Consider the following 24,662-nt stretch of genomic DNA (forward strand, 5'->3'; position numbering starts at 1 on the left):
AACACAATAGCTCAGCCTGATCTCCCTAGCAGTCACGTGACACATCGTGAGATGGCACCTCCCCCTCCAACTCACCTACCGGCTTTTCAACAATTTAAAAAATTAAATAATAAACTGCCGACTGCACAAAAATTAATCATGGTTAATTAAAAGCATTGTGAAAAAACAAAGCGGTGGGTAGACTGTAGGGCGCGTACAATGCGGAGCCTGGGGTTGCTAATCTGATGACTCAGACTTTACGATCAGATTCTCATGGTTGGAACAGGAGCTCTGCGAGAAGAAATAGAAGAGAAAGAAGCAGCCTTGATACATTGATTATTTTCTAGCAACACTAAATAATTGAAACACAATGAATTTTGCTGGTCCCGATCAAGCTGTAGACCTTGAGACTGTTATGTCATTATCAATCTATTGTGTGTGTTATTGGACTATTATGCGCCAATAAATGTAATGAGATATTTTGTAAAATGCTCAGGGACTATATTGGGCGATGTTGATTTTTTTTCGGATGCACCGTCATCCGTGCGCAGTGATACCCAGATTTACCAGGATTCTTGGGAGGAAAAGGAAATCCAGCCTAACTTTCCTGGTGGAGCAAAATATTGATCCACGATTCACACTTACAGTTAAACCGAAAGAGAAAGCTGTCTAACTATTACCAACTGCTTTGAATTGACACAAATTGACAATATTGCACCATCAAGTCATTAATAATCGACTCCGGAAAATTTACAAGGTACCGGATAGGATTCCTTTTAGTAGACCACCCAGCTTAGCTTTATATCAGCACTCAGTTACATCACTTTGTTACACCACCCAGCTTAGCTTTATATCAGCACTCAGTTACATCACTTTGTTACACCACCCAGCTTACCTTTATTATATCAGCACTCAGTTACATCACTTTGTTACACCACCCAGCTTAGCTTTATATCAGCACTCAGTTACATCACTTTGTTACACCACCCAGCTTAGCTTTATATCAGCACTCAGTTACATCACTTTGTTACACCACCCAGCTTAGCTTTATATCAGCACTCAGTTACATCACTTTGTTACACCACCCAGCTTAGCTTTATATCAGCACTCAGTTACATCACTTTGTTACACCACCCAGCTTAGCTTTATATCAGCACTCAGTTACATCACTTTGTTACACCACCCAGCTTAGCTTTATATCAGCACTCAGTTACATCACTTTGTTACACCACCCAGCTTAGCTTTATATCAGCACTCAGTTACATCACTTTGTTACACCACCCAGCTTAGCTTTATTATATCAGCACTCAGTTACATCACTTTGTTACACCACCCAGCTTAGCTTTATATCAGCACTCAGTTACATCACTTTGTTACACCACCCAGCTTAGCTTTATTATATCAGCACTCAGTTACATCACTTTGTTACACCACCCAGCTTAGCTTTATTATATCAGCACTCAGTTACATCACTTTGTTACACCACCCAGCTTAGCTTTATATCAGCACTCAGTTACATCACTTTGTTACACCACCCAGCTTAGCTTTATATCAGCACTCAGTTACATCACTTTGTTACACCACCCAGCTTAGCTTTATATCAGCACTCAGTTACATCACTTTGTTACACCACCCAGCTTAGCTTTATATCAGCACTCAGTTACATCACTTTGTTACACCACCCAGCTTAGCTTTATATCAGCACTCAGTTACATCACTTTGTTACACCACCCAGCTTAGCTTTATATCAGCACTCAGTTACATCACTTTGTTACACCACCCAGCTTAGCTTTATATCAGCACTCAGTTACATCACTTTGTTACACCACCCAGCTTAGCTTTATATCAGCACTCAGTTACATCACTTTGTTACACCACCCAGCTTACCTTACAACCCTTCTCTCTGTTGGGTCAGTGGTCAGCTTAATACTCACTTTGTTCAGCCCTCATTATTGGGGGATCCCAATCTGGAAAGTAATAGTTTCAATGATTTTGAACATATTATATAATATATACATGCGGGCCTCTGTGTTGGTAAGAGGCATTATGATTGGAGCTGGAGACTCACAGAACCACTTTGATTGGGTCATGCACGTGGTTTCTAAATGGGTCACGTGACTAAATTTACTGTTAAATTATTCATGCGGTCACTTTTAGGCAGTATAATGTTTTCTGTCTAATGAGTCCCAATTGCATGTCGAAGCCTCGCATTTTCTCTGAATTATGGAACCAAATTTGGGATGCCATTAACATGAAAATTAAAATCCCAATATAAATTTAAATGATGTGGTAGCCCCGCCCTAGGATGTATTTAGAGGTTAGAACGTGTTCCGTCTGCAAGTAGGCCCCACGGGGTCTGATACATCAGCAGATATTGTCCCTCCCCTCCCCTCGCCCTCGCCCTCCCCCTCCCTGATACATCAGCAGATATTGTCCCTCCCCTCCCCTCCCTTCCCCTCCCCCTCCCTGATACATCAGCAGATGTTGTCCCTCCCCTCCCCTCCCCTCGCCCTCCCCCTCCCTGATACATCAGCAGATGTTGTCCCTCCCCTCCCCTCCCCTCGCCCTCCCCCTCCCTGATACATCAGCAGATGCTGTCCCTCTCCTCCCCTTGCCCTCCCCCTCCCTGATACATCAGCAGATGCTGTCCCTCCCCTCCCCTCCCTGATACATCAGCAGATGCTGTCCCTCTCCGGCTTCAACCATGGAATCCGGGAATCGCGCTGTGCCAAACAATGATTTTAGGTGTTTTTAAAATAGAAATATCTTACAACAATCTGGACATTCTTAGAATGATGATTTTATATCTGACGGCACTCCGATCTGAGAACGTCAGACCAACTTTCGTATTTGCCGGAGATTATAAATCCGTAGTTGATCATTGGCCTAATTTTCTATTGAGCAAATCTTGTACATACGATATTAAAAATAGTCGATGCCAATGACAATTTTGAAATTTTATCTCAAAAGGAGACATTTTGGCCAGAATAATTTCATAATGTTAATCAAGAATAAACTATTTCAAACGCATAATAGCTTATTGATTATTACTTAATGTCCAAATTTCCTATTCCGATTGGTTAAATTTCGGGAGCAATGACCTCAATGTTGGTCTGTGCCGGGGATGAATTATCGGGATCTATTACTAGCACGTATTATAAGTAATCAGCTTCCGGAACTTCCTCTATCGAGTCTATTCGGGAGAAATATTAAAATGGATGGCTTCTCAGAATCTGCTTGCGACCTTTTTGGTATTAAATTTAGTTGAGTTATTATGGGTATAACTCTGATGATAATCATGTGTGCTCGGATAAAGGAGCGCTGTTTCTTGTTATGATAGGTTCTTCTGAGATCACCAAATAGTTATCAATTTACCTTTGTTCTGGTGATACAGTGCTGGTAGTCTATATACTAATTGCTAATGATGGACCAAGTTCTACCGAATCCAGATTAGAAACAATTCCCGATCCCGTACGTAATATCATTCGTCCGTTACATCACTGGAAATTTCATTCCCCGTCTGAAACATTACTGAAGATTTGTAACAATGCCTGGATCCGTAAGTCTCCCGGTCTGAAACAAGTCTGAAACATCCCTGAAACCAGTCACCCTCGCTAGACTTGGTTGGAAATTGGTAGAAATCTGCTAATACTAACTACCCTGAAGCAAGGCGGAAGCCTGACTATTACATGTATCTGGGTAGTGGCCGTCCCGTTCATAAGGTAGCTGTGTTATAATAAGCAGTGATCATGAGAGAATATCTGTTATCTCCTCCTCCGAGACTCCCTGATAACTCTAATCGGCTTGCTTTGTCCAATCTGGCCTTATCAGCGGTGAACACAAAATGCTTTTGTGCTATCGCTTATCATAGACTGTATCTGCGGGGGTCTTTAGTCCTGTGATCACGTGACCTGATTTAGTCCTTCGTATAATCAGTTAGAACTATATAATAACGCTAATGTTTATGAAGGAGCAATCAGTTAGAACTAATTTAAGAGAGGGAGAGGATGTCTCATCAGTTCACTAGATTTATAAATATATAAACCGCATGTGGGTAGAAAGGTATACCAGCGTGGCCATACCCCGGGCTTCATTAACCATGTGCACAAGCAAAAACCATCTAAATACTAGCTAAATAGCTTAAGTCTGGGATTTGTCGGGGGGTTAGAGATAGTTACGTGTAGACGGAGTACGTCCGGAGCACGTGCGGAGTACGTCCCGAGCACGTGCAGCAGAATGCGCGCTCACTCCAGTCTCATTATTACCTGCCCGTAAAGCAGAGACCTATAGTTTCTCTTAATTATCGGAGATTTATAAGACAAAAGATCTAGACCCGCTGTGGGCTTAGTCCGCATCTCCCCTCCCATAATTTGTATCGTAGCCAGTAGGGAGGAGAGTAACCATAGCAACTATCTAGTAACCAGAGTAACCCTGTAGTAGTACTGACCACGTGACCTACTGACAACGTGACCTACTGACCACGTGACCTGCTGACTGGAGGAGGGTTATGTAAACACGGCTCTTATCTCGCTCTAACACACACTCTAACACAGTATGAGTTCTATACTACTGTAGAGGCAACGTCTCCAGACATAAGGGAAGTTCTTTCTCAGTTCCAACTCGGATTAGAGTACATATTAGTGAATTAGGTTTGTACAATAACCCGGGGGAGGCCGGTACCTTGCGCAAACTGATAGATCCCTTCCAATTGTTCAAGTAGCGGAAATAGCTAGTTATAAGTCCCTCGATACTCCATTTGGAAAAGCAGTTGATCCCTGAAATGTGGGGGAATTGAAATGATAAATGATAGGAAGGGTTTAAAATCAACTCCCGATTGCAGATAAGCAGATAGGATCTGTAGTAATGGGAGAACCAAGGCTTTTGCTCGGGGATAAACATTTAACTTTATTGTTTTAAAATTACATATCGCATACCAATTATGTGTCCATAGTTCATTTGAGCTGACCAGGATAAATTTGGTTATATCGCGGGCCGGGGTTAAGTCAGTCTAAGTTGATTTGGGCGGCCGACCGGCGCCGGCAATGATAAATTGTGCACTGCAACATAAAAGAAAACAGTTGTGAAATTTTAAAATTGAATTTTGGTACCATGAAATTTTGCGCACGGGTACAGGTTAATATGTATACCCGCACATTTCGTTCAACACTTTCACCCACCCATTTTCTCACCTCAATTTTACCATAAAATCACCAAAACAGCAGGACAACTGATAACTGATCATTTGATTTTCACCTGATTTTAGATAACCTCCCACCATAAGACCAGCTCCAAGGTTTATGTCAAGGTCACAGGATCCAGAATATTCCTCGCCAAAAAACCCCAGAGTTTTTGTAGTGTAACTATGGTAACTATCAGAGTTTTTTGCCAGATCACTCACCGACCAGATAGACTCTAAATTTAATGTAATTAATTTGACGATGTTACGTGCGAAATGTTTCATGTCATCGCAGATAGCTCTACTTTGCTCTAAAACCTCCTGTGCCACCCCCGCCTTGCTACAAAATAATTACCCCTTAAAATTTGAGTACTTTTTGAACTTCAACGCCTAAATTTCCTATATAATTTAACAGATGCGCGGCGTTACCATAGCAACTATCTAGTAACCAGGCGAGAAAGGCAGGAAGGGAGGGAGGTTTTAACAGAACAAGTAGACGGGAAGATTTATTTGGGGGTGCCAGGGGATTGTCCCCCGATTTTCTCAAGACAACGCAACAGCCATGACATGTGAATTAGTAAATTTTTCTTTGATGAACTTTTAAATCCGCGGAGCAACTGAAACGGGAGAATTATGAAATACATATGTTGAGTTGCTTTGTCATTAAAATGCAATTTGAAGCCACTCCAATGGTAGCTGGCGAGGAGAATTTAAATTATCCCTCTGTAAAATATGTCAACTAAAATATATCGCGAGAGAGGCTGCATGCTATCGGAATTTATGTAAAAATAAGATGTAAATATCGGAGATGAGCGGGGTTGTTAGGAGAGAAATTAACAAGATGTTGTTAAACTAGCTTACTCAGTGAGTTTGTAGCCCGTGATAGTGCCACTTAACTTTGTCTACTGCAGAGGAGAGAGTAAACCTTGTACTTGTAGTTGTAACATGATGTCGACATCCTAAATCTCAGACTCGCCTCTTGGTACCCCCTCCTCATCGAGAATATCCCAAGAATCATGTGATCGACACACTCTCTCTCTCTCTCTCTCTCTCTCTCTCTCTCTCTCTCTCTCTCTCTCTCTCTCTCTCTCTCTCTCTCTCTCTCTCTCTCTCTCTCTCTCAATAAGAAATATTACAATCACCTATCGGGGAATAACACGCAGCGCTCAAATCTTTGATATGCCTTCCCGTTAATTATTCGAAATTTGTCAAGGTCAAAGTTTTGTGCTGTCAAATATTTAATAATAACGTGAGAGCCCCTGTCAATAATTCTGGTATCCTCGCCTTATTGATGATTTGCGGTAATACGCGCAAGCCAGGCCCGGCAACGTCACAGCAGTATAGAGGATTTTGGAATCTGTGAATTTATTTTTAAACGTATGCAGGGATTTTGGAAGCCAGTGCCACAGCTTGGGCGGCAACTGGTAAATTTTCTTTTGAGATTAATTTTGAAAAGTTGACTCCGAAGATGGGTGAAATTCAACAATTTATAAAGGCTAATATGGCTTGGTGCTTTCCTTTGAACTTTCAGAGTGCCACAGAGAAACCAAAAGCAGGTGATGTGACCAAATTCAGTTTTATGCTAGTATTTTGTTTGGCAGTAATGAACTTTCACAAATAATTTAACCTGAAAATGAGAGATTACTGGTAATTGTCCCATTATTTAAGATTGATCTTTATCATACAGGTAGGATAACTACACGATTATTACGCACAGTCATTTATAATGGCATTCGATATAATAAATATTGGAAATCGTATTATGATAAAGCTGTCAAATTTCGCTGTGTGTGGTACTGAAAATGATTGATTACATGATGAATAGTCCTCGTAATATCCCAGCAATAATAGTCCTCCGCAAGACATTGTGTACTACATGGAGTAGTGTACCTTGTGGAACCTTATTTTAGTGGTAAATGTTAAATAATTATAAGATTATACTAATGGAATCTTAATTTTAGTGGTAAATGTTAAATAATTATAAGATTATACTAATGGAATCTTAATTTTAGTGGTAAAATTAGAATAACTACAAGGATTAAAGGGTGGAATTTTAGTTGAAAATTTGAAATACCTATAAGGTTATACTGACAGAACCTTAATTTCACCGGTAAATAACTAGAGCTAGAGTATGGAAACGTTACAATAACTGGCAGGAACCCAGTGTAGTGCCGGACAATAGGACCACATAACTGATAAAGATGTCAACAAACTGAAGACGCACACACCCAGTGACAGTAACAATTACCGTCCCATTCAAAAACAGGTACCCTAACAAACAAGCAGACACACAAACAGACAAACTTACATTAACCGTATTAACCCGACTGTGTGCTCAGGTGCTGGGAGAATGGCCAGCTCCTGGTAACCATGACACGTTACCATAGTAACCATGACACGTTACCCTAGTAACCATGACACGTTACCCTAGTAACCATGACACGTTACCCTAGTAACCATGACACGTTACCCTAGTAACCATGACACGTTACCCTGGTAACCATGACACGTTACCCTAGTAACCATGACACGTTACCCTGGTAACCATGACACGTTACCCTAGTAACCATGACACGTTACCCTGGTAACCATGACACGTTACCCTGGTAACCATGACATGTTACCCTAGTAACCATGACACGTTACCCTAGTAACCATGACACGTTACCCTGGTAACCATGACACGTTACCCTGGTAACCATGACACGTTACCCTGGTAACCATGACACGTTACCCTAGTAACCATGACACGTTACCCTAGTAACCATGACACGTTACCCTGGTAACCATGACACGTTACCCTGGTAACCATGACACGTTACCCTGGTAACCATGACACGTTACCCTGGTAACCATGACACGTTACCCTGGTAACCATGACACGTTACCCTGGTAACCATGACACGTTACCCTGGTAACCATGACACGTTACCCTAGTAACCATGACACGTTACCCTAGTAACCATGACACGTTACCCTAGTAACCATGACACGTTACCCTGGTAACCATGACACGTTACCCTGGTAACCATGACACGTTACCCTGGTAACCATGACACGTTACCCTGGTAACCATGACATGTTACCCTAGTAACCATGACACGTTACCCTAGTAACCATGACACGTTACCCTAGTAACCATGACACGTTACCCTAGTAACCATGACACGTTACCCTAGTAACCATGACACGTTACCCTAGTAACCATGACACGTTACCCTAGTAACCATGGCACGTTACCCTAGTAACCATGGCACGTTACCCTAGTAACCATAGCACGTTACCCTGGTAACCATAGCACGTTAACCTAGTAACCGTATTAACCCGACTGTGTGCTCAGGTGCTAGGAGAATGGCCAGCTCTTCCAGCTCTACCTCAATTCAAACAGACCAGCAAGGGTGACCTGAGGCCGTGGAGGAGCCTGGATAACACGGCGGCTCAACTTCTGGCAGCAAAGTATAGCCAGCATAAACCTATCGGACAGAGGTGAGGCCTGTTAACTGTTTTTCTGATTCAATTGTGTTTTTATTTTGTGTTGTTTTGATCACTATATTATGTGCCACACTAGATGCTTTATAGTCGCCTGTTTTGTTGTGTCAGTACGGTATTCTGTCCGGCTGATTGTTCCGAACCACTGGTAACATAGTTCAAAAATATCATCTGATATTTATTGGACCCTACGTACCATTGTCCGCCTTCTACCAGTGTTCCGACCGTCTCAGCAATTACAAATCTTATTGTATTTTTTACATCAGACAATGTTTCATATAAAACGGTAATCTTGCTTGGCAGAAATTTTTCGCACGACTATTATCAGTTCTTTATTTGCTCATCAACCTCAATTCTCCTTCTATTTCACCCAATAATCGCAATGGAAAAAGGTAGCATTGTGTTTCACCTCCCCGACCATCTGCCCGGTATCAATCAATACTCAATAATCCTTAATTAACACTTTAACGAGGTTTTCCTAAAGCTTATGCCCAAATTGACAAGGTTAAATTTCTCGGTGCTCCAAATAATTGCCGTTTTTCCACACACTGATTGGAGGCGCGTGCCTGTTTTTCTACGATAACTTTTTCCTAGTAAAAAGTTGTCCTGTTATACCCCAATTGCATTATAATGGCTAGGAAAAATAAAGGAAAAATAAGCATGGTTAATTGGGCCGGGGGAGAGCCCTATATATAATAGTATACTAAACGAACAGCTGATTGAATTATCAATAGTTTTGCAGTGTTTATTACTTTGCACTCACAAAAAATCTTGTAGATTAATATTTGGCCTGTTTTGCGGGCGCAGGATGTGAAGGGTTAATGTGATTAAGAAGGGTTTCACCAATAAACACTTCATATTTCCCTTCCAAAGATACACTAGCTCCAGCTGGCTCGACTTAATTTATTCTACTTTTAACCGGATTACACGGTCTTCAAATATCCAAATATTTATAGAATTATATTTAATAAGTGCATGACACCCACTGGGATGGGATAGTATCAAGATATGATCCCCATATCCCCCTCAAAACACCTGGGATATAACAGTAGTATTTATGAAGGAGCAAGGGATATAACAGACGGATGTTTAGGTCATGTGACAGGTCGCCTGATAGTCTGCGGAGGCAGGGGTGTGGTTTAAGCTGTTACTTTTTATCATAATAGGTGCCATATCTTGGTGGAGTTTTTACAATAATTAACTTAATTCAATGGTAGTTGGAGGGCTGTAAGCAGGTTGTACCACCGGGAGTAGACTGTGTTTTGTGTGATGTTGGGTTGCAGCGAGCCATGTACTGACAAACCGTTAATCGCAAACCTTCAACAAAAAATTTGTTGAAATTCGGCTTGTCGGTTGTCGGGCTACTCTCACAAATTTCTCGAAATACGATTTGTTGAAATACAAATCTCACTTTATTGTGCATGAGTCGTGGGGGTGAACCGAACATGAACTGTAGGACTTGTCGAGCTTAGTAGCAGGTGTTAATGGAGCCACCAAAACTTTAAAGGCTTAGAAATTGGACCAATGGGAGGTTATTATTATGAAATGGTGAATATTACCAGTGATAGATAGTCGATATATATGAGATTCAGGATGCTCCTCCCAATGGTTTGTTCGGTTACACCACTGTTTAATTATATATTATTACGGAAGTAGGAGCGGGTTAAAGGTTTAGATTTGATAATAAATAAAAGTAAATCTCGGGTTGAATTGTAATCATTGGTCACGGTGTACTGTGTGTGTGTGTGTGTGGTTGTAATAGAATCGATGAACCAATCTCTTGAGAAGCAATGTTAAAGTTGGAAAATTAAACCTGTAAACTCACGACCAAGTATTGGTTTAAATATTAATATTTAAAGGGTTAAATATTTCGGCGGGGTGCGCTGAGTTATCATATCAACAAGAGATTTTCTGTGGAAATGTTGTGAGATTAAACTGCATTTGCTGGTATTATGTTAAGTCGTGTAGATTTAAGTTCACTATAACTATGGCTGGGATGATGATAAGGTTTTATACTGATTTGGTTACTGATTTGGTTACTGATTGGTTACTGATTTGGTTACTGTCGTATAGATTTAAATTCACTATAACTATGTTGGTATTATGTTAAGTCGTGTAGATTTAAATTCACTATAACTATGGAAAAGGTTACGCAGATGATCTCAGGCTGTAATTAAAAGTTAAAGGGTGTGGAATACGATATTATTAGCCTTTGTGGATATCTGAGATAAATATGACCCTGAAGTAACCTTGGTACTACATTATGTTTCTATCTTGTAATGTAGCACCCATAGCTCCCACACTTTCAGTCGGATTTCAATATCTCTTTTTCCAGTGGCTCATAAAACGTTGAGTTCTCGGAATAAAGGGTCTTTCAAAAGTTTACATATTATGGTGACTTCTCTATGAAACCTAGAAGTTCGAAAAAAACAACATTTATAATGTAAGTCACGTGACACATCTTGCAGATAGAAATCCCTGTAAATTCTCCTGATCTAAATTTAAACACAACAAAATGTTTTGATAGTAAATTAGCATTATCGGATAGACTAAACACAGTGAAACAGTGTTTCCGTCGCCGCTAATCCCAGTTTGTAACAAATTTCCCCAGCCAATCAGTGCTGAAAATTATAAACTTTTTTCCAATCTTCCTAAACAGGCTCCTAATCCGATTACATTGCGTCTGTTGCAAGTCGATATTAATTGCTATTTTTTCTTAATTCAAATTTCCTCCTTCCCAACATTTAATAACATGGTCCGTACGCACGCGTGTGCCTGGCCGACTGGCCAGGTAATGGCCGTATATCGCACCTATTTACCTGGCTTCTTCCGGTTAATGGACAATCCGAGGATGTGCCCCTTATTTCCGGAATTACTCTGCAAATTAATAATTAGGCTGATGAGCCAAGCTGGTGCTCAAGAAAAATTCCTTTGTTAGTGGAGTTAAAAACCAGGTCTGATAAGATGTTCTGAGAATAGCCAGTTCCAAGAACACAGTTATAACATGATAACTGGTGCATGTTTGTTCAAACATACCTGCTAGTAGTGCTGCTAGTTGGACGCTATCGCACATTTAATGTGCTAATTTCAATGATCAGGAGCCGATGACATCGACAAAAAATTGACGCCATCCAGTCTCAGTAAATGGTTAATTATTGTTTTGAGTTCTATAAACCTACAGGAACTACCTAGCTACCCACACTGTCAACATCTATTGCTTATCTTTCCGCTACTGTTCCCCTTGCAACTAAATATTTGATGTTAATTATTGGGATTATATAGCAGCAGCCGGTAGCTAATCGCCAGCTAGTCGCCAGCTAGTCGCCGTGCGTTATCACTCGTGTTACAAAATAAAGGGATTCGTTCACACCACCTCTTAATTTACATCTCAAATCAACCGTGCAACGTCGGGGGAATCACCAAAAGTCCAAAAATTTATAATATACATATATTTAATATAACATGAGTCTGAACTGTTAAATGGAAATATAAAATAGTGGCACAGTAGTATTTGCCACCAGGCGGGGACGTGCCTTGTGCTGTGTGGTGCACTACCGGCTTTAAAAAAACGGAATCCGGCTGTTCAAATCTGTCGTCGAATTCGCACTATTTCCGAACGGAGAACTGTGATGAATTATTATAAACAGTAGTATTTATGAAGGAGCAAGGGAACTGTGATGAATTATCCTACTGCACATCACCCAAATTTTCGTGCAATAATTCTCAACACTTGTAGGATCTATTTTAACACGTGATGCCCAAATAAGGTAACCCCCACTTGTAGGATTGGAGCCTGATATATTTTTGTGCTGATGTCGTGTGGAAAGAATGAAAAAAAAAACGGGAAGGATTTTATTGATTGAGAGAGCACAAAAGGAAAGCCCTCATTTAATGATGAAGTGATGTTCATTCCCTGACATTGACTGTCAATATTATTTCTAATTAAACATTATTGACATATTGCGTTAATAGAACTAAACGACATGACCCAAGTGAGTGGGGTAGTGGGTTTATTAATAATTTCTGTGTCATTCCCGTACACATGAGGGGGTTACCAGACAAATGATTTGACGGGAGATGTTAATCAGCAACTGATTGGAGAAATAGGGTGGTTTCAGGTGGGACACGTAACCATAGTAACGCCGTTAAATGCGTGTCTAATATGTCGAGCTTATTGGGGGGATCGTCGCTAAAAAGAAGGGTAGTTTTGGTAGTGTTGAATTATGAGGTGATGTAGGTTGAGGTGATTGGGTATGGAGTATGTAGTATTTGGGAGACGTGTGATATTCATCTGTTAGCTGACCTGGGCACGTTGATGTAATGCTAAAGATGGCTTCAAATTAAATCATTTTAGGTGGTGATTTTTTAGCCCTTTATTAGAATTAGTATGTATATATTAGTATGTAGTATACATGTCGTTATCTTTAAAATCGGTTAATCAGTGATTAATGCCTAGGCTGTATTTACATTTAATATAGGCTGAAATGCGCTGACATTTTGACCGGACATGAAATACCAGCCTTAAGAATTTTAAAAATTGAATTTTAATTAGTATAGGTTAAATGTCTAAAGGTCAAACAATTCTAAATAAAGTGCTTGAGTCGGTGCTACCTGATTATCAATACCATCATCGTCCAAAAATAGTTTGAATTTAGTCAACCTTTATCACAAATGCAAATTTGCCGTCAGCCTGCTTTTAGAATTTAGTCACCTAAGGCACATTCAATTCTAATAGGTTAAGGATAAATAGTACATATTAGTATAAGGGTTCATAGTTCACGAGCTGTACCTCTTTTTGTCTGAAATCCTTGTCTGGAATTGTTGTCTGTTAACAGTGCAGCAGTCAATATGGTTTTAAGTTCGTCTGAAAGATAGTCAAAACGTTGACAGATTTGAATGTAACACGCGGGTGGTATATTTGTTATTGTGACGATAGTGACGCATTACCCAGTAGACCATATTTTCCCCGCGCGCAGCTTAAATTTGAGCCGCGCGCACATGTTTTGCCCGTCAACTGTATTGAAGCAATGACAACTCAAACTTCGGACCATCAACCAACTGAAATCCAGAACAAATCAAGCCAGAACTTTTAATTCCAACAACAGAATAATTAGCTTGATTGTCAAAATTTTCCGACCTGCTCATTCCCGACGTACAAGTTGACTTGGTCCGGAGTTCGAGATATTATATAATATAATATCTAATTTGTATCGCAGAGGTTTTAAAACCTGAATACCACGGAAACTAGACACTCTATAGTAATTATAAGGTATACTGCTTCTGTGTACATATCTGCTATATCACAAAACTGATCCGTGGAATATGATGTTGTTTATTCTCTGCTTTGTTTTTTTTCTCAACTTTTCTCACATTTTCAGAAGAAAGAGGACCTCCTTTAGCCCCGCTACTACACTTTCTCTGGAATCTTTTGCAAACAGCATCAATTGGAAGAGAGGGGAGAGTGAGAAAATTAACGAGTTTGCTCAAAAACACGGGCTCACCTTCTACCAAGTCAAGGTAAACTCTCAGCTCCTTTATCAATATTACTAAAGTACTAAGTTACTGTTCCTACACCATTTCTATGTAATTCCTAAACTATTTCCATTTTGTTTCTCAATACTCAGTACCAAAACACCAGTCGGCACTTGCAAAATTAAATTATAACCCGCCCTCAAATCGCACGTTCACCAGGATAGGATAACAGGAGCTCCTTTATCAATATTATCAATATCTGTTCACTCCGTATGGTGCCGATCACCTGTTTCCTATTTGACCCCAGGAAATTGGGTCATCGGAACGTAGCTCTGTGTCCCATTGTTAGGGGCACGGGGCCCCCACATAACATACCGCAGATAATTGAGTTTATAGTCAGACAAATGTTAGATTCAGCAGGTTCACCAGTTAGATTAGCCTGATCCTCCTTCCCTCCCTCCCCAAACTCAGTGGACCGTCCTCCATTTGGTGCTAAATTGCAACACTTGAACACCTCTTTTAATTCTTTGTTTGTGGAATATAATAGAGTAATATAGAGTAACTATACGTATAATAGAGGACTACTCTTATGATCCGTGTTTTTGTCTGATTTAAAATTGGAATGATCGAGAAAAAGTGAATCTCACGACGTCCCATCTAAAGTAGCCACACATGATGATTAAAGTGATGTGCGGTAAGAGTACTCACGAGAGATGTTAAGGGATGATGGCTGACAAGCATGAAGTTTGCAACATGTGCACATTAAAAGACCCCCTTATTCGCTGATTAGAAAATTTGTACCTTGCACTTTATTGGTCTAGCTAAAAGTATCTAATTAATCGGTTTAAAGTCGATACCCCACGTGTCTCCATTCAACCAATCACTGCTTGGAAACTCCCGGGCCGTCCAATGAGACACGTCATCTTGTCCGACAGTGTCCGACTAAATAGTCTAAACGTTTTAAACCAGTTAAAGCGTTGTTAGCTCTCATTTTTCAGGTAGATATCTGATTAATTAATGTATCGATACTGTTAAATATCTGTGAGTAGTAGTAACCATAGTAACTATAGTAACCATAGTAACTGTGAGTAGGTAGTGGAACCTGCACCCTGGTTACCAGGGTAACGTACCATGATACTGTTAAATATCTGTGAGTAGGTAGTGGAACCTGCGCGTGATTACAATTTCCAAAGAAAGTACTAAAATTGAGAGAAAGAATGCCACGTGGTTAATCAAAGTGCAGGTTCTGCTTGGTACAAGAGACCAGAAACCGCTCTATTTCACGTCTATTACCGGATAAATTGCCATTTAATTTGTGGCCCCCTGCGGCTCGTTTGCCCGGATTATGCAGAGTCTGCTTATTAAAAAACACGTGTTTTTAGGTCACGTGCATACTGAAGTTCTTAACGAAACGTACAAAGTTCTTCGAATAACTTATCATGGACACTGAATAACAGTACTTAAAGTACAATCTCACCCTGAAACAGCCCTACCCGTCTAACACAATAATTTACAAGATTGAGTTGAGTCTAGAATGACAAGTTCTCCTTTTTCAGGTTTGGATGAACAACCACCGACCTCGCAAGGCAATGTCGCACCAGAACAATACCCAGTACAACATCCCCAGCTCTGCTGGATTCTACAACTCTGCTAATTCCGCGGACCATGCCAGAGAGATCAACAAGGTGAATATTAGGTTACTAGGTTACTAGGTTACCAGGTTACTAGGTTACTAGGTTACCAGAGAGATCAACAAGGTGAATATTAGGTTACTAGGTTACTAGGTTACCAGGTTACTAGGTTATAACATCCCCAGCTCTGCTGGATTCTACAACTCCGCTAATTCCGCGGACCATGCCAGAGAGATCAACAAGGTGAATATTAGGTTACCAGGTTACCAGGTTACCAGGTTACTAGGTTACTAGGTTACCAGAGAGATCAACAAGGTGAATATTAGGTTACTAGGTTACTAGGTTACCAGGTTACTAGGTTATAACATCCCCAGCTCTGCTGGATTCTACAACTCCGCTAATTCCGCGGACCATGCCAGAGAGATCAACAAGGTGAATATTAGGTTACTAGGTTACCAGGTTACTAGGTTACCAGGTTACTAGGTTACCAGGTTACTAGGTTACCAGGTTACTAGGTTACCAGGTTACTAGGTTACAAGCTCTGCTGGATTCTACAACTCCGCTAACTCCGCGGACCATGCCAGAGATATCAACAAGGTGAATATTAGGTTACTAGGTTACCAGGTTACCAGGTTACTAGGTTACTAGGTTACCAGGTTACTAGGTTACCAGGTTACTAGGTTACAAGCTCTGCTGGATTCTACAACTCCGCTAACTCCGCGGACCATGCCAGAGAGATCAACAAGGTGAATATTAGGTTACTAGGTTACCAGGTTACTAGGTTACCAGGTTACTAGGTTACCAGGTTACTAGGTTACCAGGTTACTAGGTTACAAGCTCTGCTGGATTCTACAACTCCGCTAACTCCGCGGACCATGCCAGAGAGATCAACAAGGTGAATATTAGGTTACTAGGTTACCAGGTTACCAGGTTACTAGGTTACTAGGTTACCAGGTTACTAGGTTACCAGGTTACTAGGTTACAAGCTCTGCTGGATTCTACAACTCCGCTAACTCCGCGGACCATGCCAGAGAGATCAACAAGGTGAATATTAGGTTACTAGGTTACCAGGTTACCAGGTTACTAGGTTACTAGGTTACCAGGTTACTAGGTTACAAGCTCTGCTGGATTCTACAACTCCGCTAATTCCGCGGACCATGCTAGAGAGATCAACAAGGTGAATATTAGGTTACTAGGTTACCAGGTTACCAGGTTACTAGGTTACTCGGTTACTAGGTTACCATGCTAGAGAGATCAACAAGGTTCGCTCAATAATTATTATATTTGGATCGGCTTATTATTTGGAGAGGTTAGCCTAGACGGTCTAATTTGTTGGCTAGCTTTTAATATCCATTTCCTAACTCAACATTTATGACTTTCCGTCGAATGACCAGATGACATTTGGCTGATGCAGTCTATCATATCATGTTATACAAACTTATAACTTTATGGCTTTTCCAAAATCGATCTCGAAAAATAATAAATACACCATTTTTTTATAAACAGACTTTAGTTCTGCGATTTATGCCCATCATTCGGCCTTTATCCAAAAACGTAAAACTTAAAGACGTCTTCTTGATCCTAAACACGGCTAATTCTATCGCAGACCACACAAGACTTGTCTATAACTTGACATTTTGTCTCTAAATCTGCTCACAGTCTCTAATTACAGGTAATAGCCGCCTTAGAGGAGCCTCTCCAGATGAAGACTGAAATGAACAATGTTCCGGTCTCACTTCCCACCTCCTTTGGAGGGTCCTCACTGGGGCTGGGTAACAACGCCCTGACCAACGCTAACACAGCCCTCAGCAACGCACTGACCTCTCAGGCACTTGGCTTGAAGATCCCTACTTCTCTTCACATCCCCACTACATTGGGGCTATTTAATACCTCTCTCAGTGTCGCTAATACGCCCATCCCTTCAACTGGTATGTGGTTACCACTAGTTAGTTACCATAGTTACCACTAGTTACCACTAGTTACCACTAGTTACCACTAGTTACCACTAGTTACCACTAGTTACCACTAGTTACCACTAGTTACCTCTCTCAGTGTCGCTAATACGCCCATCCCTTCAACTGGTATGTGGTTACCAATAGTTAGTTACCATAGTTACCACTAGTTACCACTAGTTAGTTACCATAGTTACCACTAGTTACCACTAGTTAGTTACCACTAGTTACCACTAGTTACCACTAGTTACCACTCTCAGTGTCGCTAATACGCCCATCCCATCAACTGGTATGTGGTGATATTTCTAAATTTGTCAAAATTTTCATAAACTGTCATCTCTTTGTCGGGAACTGCTAATTGTACATGCAGAATTTAAAAGTTCATGCATTCCGAATTTTAAAAGCAATATTTCGGTCTTTAGAAACTCACAGCTTCTAGCAAATTTTCAAATATAACCTCGATGAAGCCTTCTGTTGGTACAGCCGTCCATTTTCCACGTACAAATTCACTAAAACCAGCTCTTTCCAAGACATCCAACCAAAAAGCTAAACATATTTAACAATTCTACTTTTAAAATAAAACTTTTAACTTATTGTTATTTTCAGAAGGCAGTCCGCCTCAGTCGGAAGCACAATACAGTACCTCCTCCCCACTCTCCTCCCCAGCCCTGGGGCCCACTTCCCTCTCCTCCTCCTTCTTCTCCCACCCGAGAAGTGGCTTCACTGTGCCCCACATCTCCACACCTTTCACCCTCCCCACCATCTCCTCGACTACCTCCCTCTCCACTGCCACTACCATTGCTAATGTTATCACCGAACATATGAAGGTAATGTTGTTACCACTAGTTACCATAGTTACCATAGTTACCATAGTTACCATAGTTACCACTAGTTACCATAGTTAGCATAGTTACCATAGTTACCATAGTTACCATAGTTACCATAGTTACCATAGTTACCATAGTTACCACTAGTTAACTCCCTCTCCACTGCCACTACCATTGCTAATGTTATCACCGAACATATGAAGGTAATGTTGTTACCACTAGTTACCACTAGTTACCATAGTTACCACTAGTTACCACTAGTTACCATAGTTAGCATAGTTACCACTAGTTACCTCCCTCTCCACTGCCACTGCCATTGCTAATGTTATCACTGAACATATGAAGGTAATGTGGTGGAGATTTTGTCTGGTTATGGTTTCAATTTTACTTAATGGTTTATATTTTAAAAAGAACATGGTGTTAATTTGTAACACTAGACAAAGTCTGGCCAGGTTATCAGTCTGATGACACATTGCAAGTTCCCATTTTCAACCCTTAATTTCAGTCGGAGAGATTGTCCCCTAAAGGGGATCAAGCCGGGAGAGAGAACTTCAAGTCCACTCATCCGCTACTGGATAACGTTTCACTGGACAGTGCCTTCAGGTACTTTAATTAATTTATAATGCCTCAAGGTGCCAGCTCTTAGATAGTTGTAAGTACCTTTAGGTTCCACTTTTAAAATCTTTTAGTGTCTTTCAATACTAATTTTATTAAATTTTATTGCTTTGATGTACCCACTTTTAAAAGGGCTATTGTGCCACAAAGAATTTAAAACTTTTGATGCGCTCTGATAGGTTTAGTCTGTCTAGGGACCTTTTTATAATTTCAAACATAAAGTGCCTTCAAGTAGCACTTTTAAATAGTTTTAGTGCTTTAATGTCCCATTTATAGTAACCGTAGAATGTTCATAGGGGTTCCTAGGTATTTAACACATTTCCTGTTATTGAATATTAAACATATTTGAGAGCTGTAAATTAAATTAAAATACTCGCGACTAACAGAATGTGTTTTTCAGGCCTCCAAGTTTCTCCCACAATCTACACAGTGTCTTTACCCGGCACGGTCAGGAGAGCACTAGCTCTGGCAGCTGAACTAATCTGAGGACCGTTCTGTTACCATGACCACGAGTTACCATGACTACAAGATATCATCATGTCACCTCTCACAAGATACAGCAACAGGGTTGCTGTTCTTATACTGACGTTGAAAAAAGCTGGATAGTTTCCATGACTACAAGATATAGTTTCCTTGTGTTTCAAGTCGCTGAACACTCTACCTGTGTGCTGTTGTTGAATCGACGAGACTTTATTAGCAGCGAGGATAATCACATATTCACATGATATTTATATTTATCACTGTTTCTAGACTCTTCCACGGAGTGTCTATCTTTCTATATATTGACAACCCTCAACCTGACATTACTTCAAAGTAAATTATTCTAAGTAGCTGAAAATGTTGAGTAGGTGTTGACAAGAACGTCTAAATTTGAAGTTATTGAAGTTTAATCTTTTATACCGGCACAGTTTCACACTGGTATCGGCCCTTTGACAAAAGCGATTGCAGAATATAAGCTTGGCTCATTTTTATCATACTATTTAATGTTTGGTGGTTAAAACAGTATTGACAACACTTGCAATGATCAATCAACATTTTACATCAGCATTTCCAGATATATAACATGTTTTGAATGTTCTATTTTAAGATTATGACACAATTGTTGCCAGCCAAGCTGTTCGACATATTAATGTTGAGGAGCATTGCAAGAAAATAATGAACTAAAAGGTGTAAAACGATTGATTACTGGGATTTTACTGTTATTAAAAGACAAAAAATCACCAACAGAAGAATAAAGAGAAGACGGAAGATTACCAAACTTTTTTTTGCCGATGACAATTTTTAATCTATAATGATCGAGGGAAACACAACATTTGAAAATTTAGATTGTTGGTATCTTCCAATAAATAAATTTGTAAATACTATATTTAACCTCCCTTGACTGGTTTCATTAAGTATATTTGTTTATATTTATTTCCAACTGTAATTCACAGCTCAGTTGTTACTGTAAAACATGAAATGCTTGTTTTATTTCGTTACCTTAAAAGTAACCTTAAAGTTAAGTTTAAGTTTTAGTTAAATTAAGTTGGTTATTATTCTGGAAATATCTCCAGGGATACTCAGATATGTCGCCATCATTTTGATTTACGAAATATGACAGAAATATGACGGATTGCTCCAAAATCCAAGTCTTTTTAAAACATCAGTTTTAATAAACTGTAAGAAATTCTATAAGTTTTTTCGTCGGTCTTTATATTATTGGAGAAATTATTATTAGAGAAATTTCCACCCCTCTTATAGTTCAAATCAATCTTACAGGTCAAATAAGTTGGAAATTACCTAATATTACCTAATTGCCTGAACTATATAAACGGCAATAAGGAACTAGTCACTGAACGGAAAGAACTCGCCAACATCCTTCAACAACAGTTCTACTCCGTTTTCAGCGACCTTAACTGTCCCGACACAGCAGTCCCTACATTTGCGGTAGAGACAAGGAAATTGTGTTTACACCTGATAGTATCATGGAAGCTATATCTGAAATCAAGCTAGACTCTGCCCCTGGACCCGATGGAATACCAGCTATTCTTCTCAAAAGATGTGCTATTAGCCTTAGTGTCCCGATTTATCTTATGTGGTCAGAGTCCATGTCATCTGGTATAGTGCCAAGCTTCTACAAGACGGGTTATTTTTCGCCACTATTCAAGAAAGGCAGTAGATTTGAAGCTCAAAACTACAGACCTTTCACTTTGACCTCCCAAGGAAACATATGGTGGAGTATTTGGAAGCCAACAGTCTCTTGACCGATAAGCAGCATGGTTTCAGAGCGAATAGGAGCTGCTTGACTCAAATGCTCGGCCATTTTGACGACATCTATTAAGGGTTTACTCGTGGTAAAGACACAAATTCTATATATTATCTGGATTACACTAAGGCGTTTAATAAAGTTGACTTGAATCTTGTCATCCACAAGCTGAAAAAATATGGGGGGGGGGGGGGGGGGGGGGTTTCATGGCAAACTCATAGAGTGGATAAACTTAAAGTCCTTTCTCTTTGATCGTGATCAACTCGGATATCGCAAAAGTTTTAAATGGTGTTCCTCAAGGAAGCGTTTTCGAGCCGCTTCTCTTTATCTTGTTCATCAATGATCTAGACCAAGTCGTGGCTTCATCTAGGGTGAGTTTTTTCGCCGATCAAACAGATTGGCTGTTTTGAAGACTGTCAGTTGTTACAAGAACATCTCTATAAGATTCTTGACTGGTCACGTAGCAACAACATGAAGCTTCACGAGCAGAAGTTCGAGCTGTTAAATCACCTCCATAACAGTAAGAGCTCATTCCCCGAACTACCCTTCTTTGCCGAAACACTGCGTTACAAAGTAGCTTTACCCTGTCAAGAACGTCCGAGATTTTGGAGTAATGGTTTCAATTGATCTTAGCTGGTCGACACATATCGGCAACATCTTACTATATATAAAGCGAGACGATATATATGGAGGGTTCCGTACCATTTTACTGACACCACGGCATCAACTTTAACGCGACTTTCCGCAAAAACCGTAAAAGATATACAATTGAAACGTTTTTGACTGGGTCAAATGCTTTAATGGCCTCCAAATCAGCATGAAAAAATAAAAAATTGGCCAAGAAATAGGAGTTTAAGACCCCAAAATTTGGACCCCCAAGTGGTGTCAAAAACGCGAATTAAATAGGTAATAATTATTTTAGTCTGTTGAGTCTTGACACCATTTTAGGGTTATACGGGTTTCTGCTAGTTAGTATAACTAGCAGGAACCCGTATAACCCTAAAATGGTGTCAAGACTCAATAAGAGACTAAAATAATTATTACCTATTTAATTCGCGTTTTTGACACCACTTGGGGGTCCACATTTTGGGCTCTAAAACTCCTATTCCTTGGCCAATTTTTTATTTTTTCATGCTGTCTTGAAAAGCATAAAAGCATTTGACCCAGTCAAAAAAGTTTCAGTTGTATATCTTTTACGGTTTTTGCGGAAAGTCGCGTTAAAGTTGATGCCGTGGTGTCAGTAAAATGGCACAGATAAATATATATATATCGTCTCGCTTTATATATAGTAAGATTAGTACAGGGTGGGCCAAAAGTCAGTGGGCATACGTTGGCCTTAATAGCTCCGCCGTGCTTTATATTTGAGAGCTGTTGCTTTGCAGATGGCATACTGTACTTACTGGTTCGAGGATTCCATCGTCAATATTTGAAAATTCGAATATTTTAGACCACGCCCATTCAATATTAAAACACTTATATTGTTTTCCCTGAACATGCTGAGTGCCTAATTTTTTCAGAGACGGTAGATTATTAAATGTTGCATATGATCTGAAAACATGAGGCAAAACGGATTAGAAATGACGAAGTTATCAAGTATTTCCTGTATCTCGTTAACAAAATTGACTGGGTGATTATGTGACACCGTGACACGACACCTTAATTGAGCACCCTTAACAATTCCCATAATGTTTAACGTGGTGGTTAACGGGGTCACCTAATCACGTGATTAGGTAAACCAATCACCTGATCACACGTAATGAATAAACTCGTTATGCTTCATATCTCGGTCATCTGAGAAGCTACAGTTCTAATTTTTTCAGGACTTAAACGTAATTCGAATGGCCAAACACAATTCAATAAAATTTAGCTCAATTCGACTATCCAAACTATCAAATTAATGCAAAAATGAACCTTCATTTAAAAAAAATGAACTCGAATATTTTTCGATATGACAAATTCCTCGAACCAGTAGTGGTAATAAGTCATACCAGAAAGAATTATTTCAATTGGGCACTCAGTGACTGAGCTATTAAGGCCAACGTATGCCCACTGACTTTTGGCCCACCCTGTATAATTAGTATAATTAATAATTAGTGCTTTAGTGTACATGATTTTCCTTTATGCAGACTTATAGAACGGCTGCACGACTTATAACAGACCCCTATTATTAGGGGTCCCACGGTTATCAGATCATGTCACCAATTAGTTATGTGATCCATCAGTAAAATTTAATTTACCTAGAAACCTTAACTTGTTAAACTTAAATACCTTACGAGACATATTTAGAAGGTACGGAAGCCGGTGGTTTTCCGAAAAAAACACCATATTTTCAGACTACCAAAATGTAGGTCAACATCATTAATCATTATGTTCCTCAATTATTTTTCACGTATTTTCTTTAATTATGACTTTGTCGATTTACTATTAATATAGTAAGTTATAAATATGATTCATGACGGTTGGACACGTTCCATTAGAAGTCAGCAAGCTCTGCTACTATTTCATTTGCCACGGCGGTGAAATTTCGGGAGTGGTGGAGGATAACAACACCGGCGGTGTCCCACAATTCCGTCTAGAGGATTGGAAGTCAAGTTAAAACTAACTTTCAAAGGTGCCGGAGGAACTGTTTATAAGATAAACCAGCTTGTAAGCTTGTTAGAGGTGCGCTACACCTGGGACTACGCCGGAGAGAGAAAACTTCCCTGAACCAGTAGATCAAGAAGAAATTGACTTGTAATTTTTCAAATTTCATATTTACTTTATTGATTTTCTCAAATATTGGGTTTTATTTTTGTAAAATGAAGAAACGAAAAAAATCCCAAAGTAAAATGATTTAATTTGGGATACGAAATGCGGTGGTTTTCGGCAGAAAATCCCATATTTTCGTTCCCAAATCATTTAGGTCACCGGAATTATGTCGAATATAAATATGTCTGTTGAGTCTTGACACCATTTTAGGGTTATACGGGTTCCTGCTAGTGTTACCCAAAGCAAGGAGCACGCAATCTTTGGTATTCAGTGTGTTCAAAACTCGCGACAAGACCGTTATGACTACTCTCTACAAGTCACTAGTAAGAAGCTTACTAGAGTATTGCTGCCCACTCTGGAGCCCTACCAAGGTGACTGAAATACAGCTGATAGAGGGGGTGCAAAGAACTTTCACCAGTCGTATTGGCGGTCTTCAGCATCTCAACTATTGGGAAAGACTCGTACAGCTTAAATTGATGCCTCTACAGCGCAGACGGGAGAGGTATATCATCCTGATGATGTGGAAGA

General features: G+C 39.9%; 1 protein-coding gene across 1 annotated transcript in view; it reads left to right on the forward strand.

Moving 5' to 3' along the window:
- Positions 1 to 20,600, forward strand: part of LOC134820489 (uncharacterized) — a 30,996-nt gene extending 10,396 nt beyond the window's left edge. Inside the window, exons 6-12 of the mRNA XM_063830886.1 lie at positions 8,496 to 8,641; positions 14,023 to 14,161; positions 15,673 to 15,801; positions 17,420 to 17,675; positions 18,306 to 18,526; positions 19,032 to 19,129; positions 19,542 to 20,600. Of these exons, the coding sequence (XP_063686956.1) occupies positions 8,496 to 8,641; positions 14,023 to 14,161; positions 15,673 to 15,801; positions 17,420 to 17,675; positions 18,306 to 18,526; positions 19,032 to 19,129; positions 19,542 to 19,617 (1,065 nt within the window). The 3' untranslated portion in view covers positions 19,618 to 20,600. The remainder of the gene's footprint in view (positions 1 to 8,495; positions 8,642 to 14,022; positions 14,162 to 15,672; positions 15,802 to 17,419; positions 17,676 to 18,305; positions 18,527 to 19,031; positions 19,130 to 19,541) is intronic.
- The last annotated feature ends 4,062 nt before the right edge of the window (positions 20,601 to 24,662 follow it).

The sequence above is a fragment of the Bolinopsis microptera genome, chromosome 9 (genome assembly GCF_026151205.1).
Source record: "Bolinopsis microptera isolate Bmic1 chromosome 9, MBARI_Bmic_1.0, whole genome shotgun sequence".
In the NCBI taxonomy this organism is placed as follows: Eukaryota; Metazoa; Ctenophora; class Tentaculata; order Lobata; family Bolinopsidae; genus Bolinopsis; species Bolinopsis microptera.